The sequence below is a fragment of the Bison bison genome, unplaced genomic scaffold (genome assembly GCF_000754665.1).
Source record: "Bison bison bison isolate TAMUID 2011002044 unplaced genomic scaffold, Bison_UMD1.0 scf7180017864518, whole genome shotgun sequence".
NCBI classification, from domain to species: domain Eukaryota; kingdom Metazoa; phylum Chordata; class Mammalia; order Artiodactyla; family Bovidae; genus Bison; species Bison bison.
The window spans coordinates 14,446,318-14,455,438 of record NW_011495071.1 but is presented as its reverse complement, the minus strand read 5'-3'; the positions used below and the strand labels follow the sequence as shown (position 1 = coordinate 14,455,438).

Sequence of the window (9,121 nt, the reverse complement as noted above, 5' to 3'; positions counted from 1 at the left end):
AGAGCACGGGCACGAGGGAGCACAGGCCAGCATGGCACTCCCTGGTCCCCAGGGTGGCCCCCAGCCCTGAGGGGGCCCACCAGCGCTGACCTGGCAGGAGGGAAAGGTCAGCTGGTGCTGCAGTAACTGGCCGATGGCGAAATTTCGCACACTGGCCAACCTGGCCTGGTGCTGCCGTAACTGGGCGAGAAGCAGTGAGAGCTCCTCCAGCTGCGGGTGTGCAAGACACATCGTGAGGAAGTGAGCCACCGCGGGAGCATGACGCTATCATTACTCTTCACCCCGCTGCCGGGACAGCACTGATGCGACACCGCTAAGTAATTAGGGCACTAATTCTGTCATTAGGACAAATAAAGGCACCGGCAGAAAGGGAGATGCAGGAAGTAGTGTGTATCAGGAAACAGCCACCAGCAGTGCAGCCTCACCCACACTTGAACTTTGAAGACAGGGAACTCATCAAAGCAAACGCAGGGAAGAAAGGAGAGATGCCAACAGGGGGGGAAAGGCAGGTGGCTGGAGAACGCTGCCCCCAAAAGAAGACATACCACATCCTCCTCCATTCCACATTCTCTTCCACTTTCCCCAAGTTCTCCTGCCAACCTCGGGAGGACCAGTCCCGGCAAGACGGGCCTGGGCAGCTCATTTGACTTCTCTGAGCCTCAGTTCCTCATCTCTAAAATACAGATTGCCTCTGACTGGCTTCTGGGAGAACCCTGACGAGATGAGCCCTTCACAGGCTGGATCAGTTCAATCACCCGGACCCAGAAAGGAGGCACTGCTTACCGATTTTCCGTGTAAACTGGGAGCACTGACAGTGTGGGTCATGTAACCCATGGAGGGCATGGAGCGTCGGTCCACATGAGAGGAGTTCTGCAGGAGAGGAGACCAGACATCACACAGAGAGCCAGGCAAGGCAGCGGGGCCGGGGCAGAGCGTCTGCCACTCACCACCGGGGCAGCCGAGCCCGGGGCAGGGCCCCTCTCTCAGCCTGACTCTTCACCAGTCTAATGCAGACACACTTCTTCCACACCGGGTTACGAAAATGCCTAACTGTGACAGACTCCTGAAAGTTCAACCTTAAATCGGGTTCTTATAAATAACTGAACTGGTTGAACACAGACATCTTGCCTTGCCTTCCAAGCTGCAAGAAAGTAGAGTTTGAGTTGTATGACCCTGTGCAAGTAACTTCAACCCCTTAAAACCCAAGAGTTCTCATATGTGAAATGGGCACACAGGGATCTCCTGCTTTCCAAAAATTTGTTATATGCCACTTTGATTTTACAAAAGACCTACCTTTAGTACCTGTTTTTTGATAACTGAAATCCAAAGGAGATTTTCGCTTTTACAGAAAAAGGTAATTGCTTCTTTGCTTTAGGCCATCTTGGCTTACCAAAGGTTTCACAGGAATGCTCTACCTGCAGAGAGCAGGGACTCCTGAGAAAACAGCACCCACCTCACAGGGCTGCTCCCAGTGCTGCAGTACAGAACCGCAGAAGTGTTACCTAGCATTACCCTGGTTCATTCTCTTCAAACCACGTGAAGCTCCAGCGCCCTAAGGCTGCCCGCCTGGCAGCTTGGCAGAGCCTCCAGAGTCTCACCTTGGTGGCGGGGCCCCATGCCTTCCTGGGAGAGCCCCCCAGCGAGATGTCTACGCTCATCCTCTGGTCCGGTGGCTTCACAGTGACCCTCTCTGCCGGCGTGTGGGGCCGCCGGGGTGGGAAGGCCCTCGGGGGTCCCGGGGGAGGGAGGTCCGAGGGAGACGGAGGCACGGAGATGGAGCGGGGCACCTCTAACATGCTCCTGCTCCGGCCCTGCTCGGCGAACTCCGGGGAGCCGGCGCAGATGGGGGCCGTGGGGCTGCCGTGCCGGAACTGCTGGCGCTGCTGCCACTCATAGAGCTGCCACACGGTGCCGTCCCGGTGCGCCCGGCGCTCCTCGCTCGACATCTTCAGGTGGCTGGCTCGGTCCTGCGCGTACTTGTAGTCGCTCGGCAGGTTGCGGGGAGGGGGCGAAGAGCCCCCCGAGGGGTGGCGGCTGCTCCTCGGAAGGGTCTGGTAGTTTTCTGGGAAGGACAGGTGCTGGCTGGGGCCCTGGCGAGGGAGGGTCTGCTCCGGGGGTAGGCTGATGGGAAAGGAGAGGACAGGTCAGGGGACCTGCAAGGGGTCTGCAGGGCTGCCGGAAACGCAGTGGGGCAACGCCACAGAGCCGGGCCCTGAGGGAGCCCTGCCAGAACCCCAAAGAACAATCAATACAGACGGCTGGCACTTCACTCACTTCCTTCCCTGAGCAGAGCGCTCCTAAACCACGTTCTCCATCAACCCTGCAGTGTCAACCCCTACCACCAGGCTGACTTGGCCACCCCACTTCCGGTGCAGCACAATTAACCTGCCTGTCTCCCTCTCTCTCTCTCTTTTTTCTCTCTCTCTCTCCCTCTCTCTCACCATCACTTAGCTCTTGCCACAGGTGTGCTTATCTTTAGGAAACGCCTCTGTTTCCTCCAGTCACCAAGATGCTCCCAGCACCAAGTTCTGGAGCTTCTTAAAGGAAGTGGCTGGCATCCGTTCCTTCCTTTCCCCACTATTCTAGTCCAGATACTGATTAATTACTGCCTCCCAGACAACTTGGCTCAGTTGGTAAAGAATCTGCCTGCCATGCAGGAGACCTGGGTTTGATCCCTGGGTCAGGAAGATCCCCTGGAGAAGGGATAGGCTACCCACTCTAGTATTCTGGCCTGGAGAATCCCATGGACTGTATATAGTCTATGAGGTCGCAAAGAGTCGGACATGACTGAGTGACTTTCACTTCTCAGACAACTTGGAGACCTTTCTATCTAGTCTCCCTGTTATACACAGTCAGCTGCTTGGATCCAATCACTCCTGTGCTCCAAAACCATCAAGAGTTCCCTGCTGCTTATGAAGCAAATTCTAAACCCCTTCTCCTGATACTCATGGCTCTTTAGCACCTGACCTCAACCCTCAGCGCCCTGCTATTTTCTCACTGCTCCTCCTAACCAGACCAAGATCAAATCAGGGCAAGTTGAACACCAAAGACCCAACATTTAAAAAGGCACCCCCTCTCAGTTGCACCCTTGTCTCACCCTGATCTTGTCCGGCCTCCTACATACTTGGGCAACTTGAATCCACTGTCTGTGTGACCCTAGGCAACTTACCTGACTGCTCTGCCCCAGTTTCCTCACCTACAAGGTGAGGAAGGAACTACTTGCCTCCTAAGGCTGAGCTGAAGAATGAATGAGACAGAGACTGCAGGCTCCATGAGATGCAGACAGTACTGTCACCCAGGGGTGAGCCCTTCCAGCTTTTCTCTCCTTATTCTCATAGTACTGTTCTTCTTTTCCTTACTTGAGTGGGCTCACCTTGCCTACTGCCAACTTTCACTCATTCTTCAGGACACACGCCTCTCCCATGGAGGCCTTCTGCAACGCCGCAGACCTTGGGGTTCCTGCCCTGCTCTGCCCTAGTTACTGTACAGTCTGTAGCTTTTCCAAGGTCCTGCACTGATGTAACCTTTTCCTGCTTGTAAGCTGTCTCTTCCCCAGCCAAGCCGTAAATCCCTGGGGGGCAGGAACTGTGTCTCATTCTGTGGTGCAGTCCATGGTCTGAGAAAGTCCTGATGCATACCCAGCCCTTCAACAGATACTCCGGCACACAAAAGCTGGGTAGGATCATGAAAACCACTACCTACCAGCCATCTTATTTTCTAAAAGAAAAATTCAGCAAGGGGCCAAGGAGAGGGTTTTATTAAGCCTTGAATTTATTAAGCCGGTCTGAGAGGCAGCATGATGTAAAAAGGACAGGTTTTCAGAATTAGGCCCAGGTTTGAATCCTGACTCTGCCTTTATCAATTTTATAACAAATCTTTATATTGTGCTTACCAGGTGCCAGACCTTGTCCTAAGCCAGTGCTACTCACAGCACAGTCCAGCAGCCTCAACACCACTTGAGAATTTGTTAGACATGCAGGTTATCAGGCCCCACCCAAAATCAGAAACCTGGGGCTGAGGCCCAGCCATCTGTGTTTTTAACAAGCCCTCCAGGGGCTCATGTTGGAGAAGTGCTGTTCTGTTTTTAAAGTCACTGCATCACTTCCTACCTACAGGACCTTAGGTTAGTATCTTTTATGTCCTCACTCTCCTTACTGTAAAATGGGGCTCATAAGAACCATTTAATAGACTGTTGTCAGGATTAGTAGTAGTTGCCGTTCAAAAATGGTGACTTTCGGGACTTCCCTGATGGTCCTGTGCCTAAGACTCAGTTTCCAATGCAGGGGGTGCAAATTTTGATCCCTTGTTGGGGAAGTAAGATCCCACATGCCCCATGGTGAAACCAGAAAAATAAAATGGTGACTTTATTCTCTTTTTATTGTTACCTTTGCAACTTGTTGTTGTTTAGTTGCTAAGTTGTGTCTGACTCTTGCAACCCCCTGGACTGCAGCCCACCAGGCTCCTCTGTCCATGAGATTTTGCAGGCAAGAATACTGGAGTGGTCTGCCATTTCCTCCTCTAGGGGATCTTCCAGACCTAGGGACTGAACCCGTGTCTCCTGCCTTGGCAGGTGGATTCTTTACTACTGAGAAGACCACCTTTGCACTTAAGGAAGGTAATTTTAAGATCTCTTCAGCACAGACTCCTCGAGCATGTCTCCTTGCCACCAGGTGGCAGGTTTGCTACGGATTTCTCAGAGGGGCCTGTGTTTGAGGAAGGGGCAGTGTGGCAGCAGTGGCAGAAACCAGGCCAGGGGCTTCCCCCTGGGTGTTCATGACTGTACTAACCACCGTTTCCTCCGCCTGAAGCAAAATGCAAACTCTGCAAAGCACATCCCACCCATGCTCACCCTGTAAACCCCTTCAGTCTGGCTCTGCAACCCATTCCTTGTGCCTGCCTATGACGTCCAGATGGTTAGAGCCCCTTCACCCACCCACTCACACAGGGCCGTGCCCCAAAGCCCCCAGCTCATCCTCTAGCCTGTGCCCTCTGCTGATACACTGCCTGCCACCCCCTCAGTGCTGGCCATTGGAGGGGTAACTCCAAAGACCCCCGTGTAATAGTAAGTCCTGGTGCCAGAGGCCAAACCACCACTAACAGATGGTAGAGGGAAGGACACAGTGGATAGGGTTGTAAGATGAGGTAAAGGTCCCCCGAGAGCAGAGAGGAGCACCCAGAGCAGCTGTCCTAAGAGCAGACCCATTTGCTGGATCCCAATCTCAGCCTTATCCAAAAAGAAGACTCTACACCTCCTTCCTTCTGCCATAGGCCCTCCTTGTTCCAAAAGGCATCTACCTACATATTCTGATACAGTCCCTATAAAATAGTCATATCAAAATGTGAAATCAGTTCTTATAACCAGTTACGCAGCAGATGGCCCTCACCCGAGCTTCCACACCAACTGCACAGGCCTTTCATGTTTCCTCGTGGTAATGTCTGCACTCCCTGACTCTGCCCCTACCCCTGCCTTTTATTACACAAGTATGCATTATTTTAAATACTAGGAAAACACGGAAGGCTAGAATTTTAAATCAACTTCATAGAATGTGGTAAGATTCTAAGGCTGTATCAGTCTGCCCTTGCAAACCACCATTCCAAAGGAGTTTAATAAAATGAAATATAATAGACACCTCCATGTACTGAAAGAACTATTAGAAATAATTCCTCGTGACGTCTAGAGTCGCGAATACAAGATCATATTACAGTTCAAATAACCCTCCTTGCCAAGTCCAACGTGCTCCAGCTAATGAAATTAGCAGAGTCTCCATCATACAGAGCGTGGGTATCCCTCTTCTGTATTTTCAAATGGAGGAGCTTCCTTTATTAAGCAGCCAGATCTACTTATTACTTGACTGTAAGAGATTATAAAAACATCTTTAAGGGGGGAAAAAAGATAACTTTGATATGTGATATGCAATCCCTCCCAGATACACGTGAATAATCAAAGACTGAGTGCTTTGTTGACCTCAGAGGCTGACAGCTTTCTTCTCCAAGGGTTGTCTTCAACCCCTAGGCCCACTGAGCACTGCTTCCACTACGAGGCTGAGATTCCTCTCACTGAGTGCACAATGACCTCCAAGGCCAATGAGCTGTTTCAACCACAGACCTCATGTCTGCCCCTTAGATAAGAATGGCGCCATATCCCAGGGACAGTTCAACACTTTCCCCGGCCACCTTTACTTCCTTGCAGTTGGCTTCTCATCCTTTAGCTCCTTGCTCTGCCCCCAGCCCCCAACATGTGTAGCAGAATAACCTAGGTCTGTGGGCTGCCAGGCACATTTCACAATCACAACTTATAACTGCATATCAGCTGCACAGCTTTTGAAAGTCATTTCTTTCAAAAGGTTTATCACTGGCCATGCCTTCTTTCTGATTCCCTTCTGCCTTGCCCTCCCAGTACTCTGCCTTCTGACCTAACTTCAAAACTCTAGCTCTATTATGAAGGTCTACCCACCTAAGGCCCTTCAAGCGGCTTGGTGAAACCAAAGGCCTCTGCTACTGAGCGCAAGACCAGCAGAGACTGACGTTTCAGATTCTCCTTCCAGGTGCCCACCCCACTCAGAAAGCACCACACCTAGGAAGCAAGCTGCCGACTGGACTCCTTCCAAATGAATCCCCCCTCACCATACCCCGGTTTTCCTCCTCCGTCTCCTACTAGACTTCTTTAAGCAGTCTCTGCTTTTGCCCACTCCCTGGGGCTGGAGATCCTCAGGCTTCTGCCGTTGAAAAGTGAAAGTCACTCAGTTGTGTCTGACTCTTCATGACCCCGTAGACTGTAGCCTACCAGGCTCCTCTGTCCATGGGATTCTCTAGGTAAGAATACTGGAGTGGGTTACCATGCCCACCTCCAGGGGACCTTCTTGACCCAGGGATCAAACTTATGTCTGCCAGCATCTCCTGCATTGCAGGAGGATTTTTTACCTACTGAACCACCAAGGAAGACTCAAGTCTGCTGCTGGCCCTCTGCTACTATTTCCTCCAAGCCAGTTATTCTCAACCCTGAGCGCATGTTAGAATCACCAGGGGTATGGGATATTTTGAAAACTCCTGATGTCCAGGCTGAAACTGGGATCATCAGAATCAGATTTCCAGGCAGGGGACATGGGCCTCAGTAAATGTCAAACCTCTCTCATATACTGGTATCACCTGGAGAGACTTTAAAATAGACTGATGCCCTGACCTTGCCCCAGCCAAAGAAAGCAAAATCTCTTGGGCAGGGCCTCAAATGACCAAATTGTGCAGCCAGAATTAAAAACCAACTGCTTGAAGTGTTCAACCCTGGGTGATCTCCACTACTGCCTGGGCATCAGTTACCACCTCCATGGCAGTGACTTCCAAATCTCTCCCTAACTGAACTCACATTCCCTAGAACTATTGCTTATTTCCACATGGGCATTCCACAGGTACACATTCCTCTTCAAGCTTATTCCCCCTCCCATGCTCAGCACCACACCTAACTATTAACCAAGTCAAACATTAAGGTTAACCTCAACTCCACCCGTGGCCCTCCTCACCTTCCAGCCCTGGATAAATCAGTTCGCCAAGCCCTGTACCTACCCAGTCTCAGCATCCATGTATCCTATCCATCCCATCCTCACAATCCTCACCATCTTCACTGCTTTCATTGAGGTCTTCCTTGCCTCCTACCCAAAATATGATCACTTCATACTTGACCGTGTTCTTTCCAGACTTTTCTCCACTTAACTATCTTCTATATGGCCACCAGAGCAAGGAGTTAACTGAATACGGTTGTCAAAGATAATACAAGGGTGGGGAAACCGGGACACTTTGGGCGGGGGGTATAAACTGAAATAACACTGTTGAAGGTCAATTTGGTAAAATCAATCAAAATCAAAATCACATATATCCTCTGACTTAGTCATTCTATTTCAAGCAATCTGTTCTCCAAGTATACCTGCACTTATTTGTAAAGACAACTGGCCATGGACATTGACTTCAGCATGGTTTGTAATACTAGCAAATGTTAACAATCAACCTAATCTTCCATCAACAGAGAAATGGTATAAAGATCACTGAAGATGAATATAATGCAATATTCTGTACCATTTCAAATTAATAATCTAAGTCTATATGTCTGATATGGAAGGTGAGCCAAGATATATTAAAATATCTGTATATTCATTGGCATATTAAGTGAAACAAAGCGAGATGAAGAACATGGATTTTTGTTTTTAACACAGTGGTTGGTGGTCAGGGAGTAGATCTAGGTTTCTGAAGTAAAATAGAAGGGCACTTACTTTTAAGTATTTACCCACTGTTATTATTTTGATTTTTTACCTTATTAGTAAATTACTGACTATTTGAGGGCCCTGCATAAAGGGAGATTTACACATCTAGCTCTGAGTTTGGTAATAAATTAGTAATGAGTACAGAGAAAACTATGGTCCAGCAGTGAATATTTATAGTTTACATTATGTAACTATGTAAAAATTGACTAATGCTCTAAATAAAAATGACAACTATATTATAAAGCTGGAATAAGAGTAAGTGTGTTTTTGGAAAGGAAAAGCAGAGAGGGGAATAAGCGCCTTAAATCGTTATTTTCTAGAGTAGACTGTCAATAGCTAACTAAAACTGAAAATCAAGAAACCAAGCAGTACAAATATCTTATTTGGAAATACAGAAACAAATACTGAAAACTACGAAAAGAAACTTGACTGTGTAGTCTCATTTTGGATGGTGGTACATCAGAATCCCCTGGGAAATTTCTTCACCATGTACATGGGTATGCTGTGTTACAACTGGGAATAGGTAAGGAGTACAGTTCAGTTCAGTCGCTCAGTTGTGTCCGACTCTTTGCGACCCCATGAATCACAGCACGCCAGGCCTCCCTGTCTATCACCAACTCCCGGAGTTCACCCAGACTCACATCCATCGAGTCAATGATGCCATCCAGCTATCTCATCCTCTGTCATCCCCTTCTCCTCCTGCTCCCAATCCCTCCCAGCATCAGAGTCTTTTCCAATAAGTCAACTCTTTGCATGAGGTGGCCAAAGTACTGGAGACCCACCATAGGTGCAGCTAAAATGGAGAATTGGCCGGGATGTGCTCAGGGCAAAAAAGCCACTCCAGTGATGCCATTGGAATAAGCCCACAGTCT

General features: G+C 49.3%; 1 protein-coding gene across 1 annotated transcript in view; it reads right to left on the bottom strand.

Moving 5' to 3' along the window:
- Window positions 1–9,121, bottom strand: part of PLEKHA7 (pleckstrin homology domain containing, family A member 7) — a 228,329-nt gene that overhangs the window by 38,743 nt on the left and 180,465 nt on the right. Inside the window, 2 exon segments of the mRNA XM_010830665.1 lie at window positions 784–870; window positions 1,599–2,121. Of these exon segments, the coding sequence (XP_010828967.1) occupies window positions 784–870; window positions 1,599–2,121 (610 nt within the window).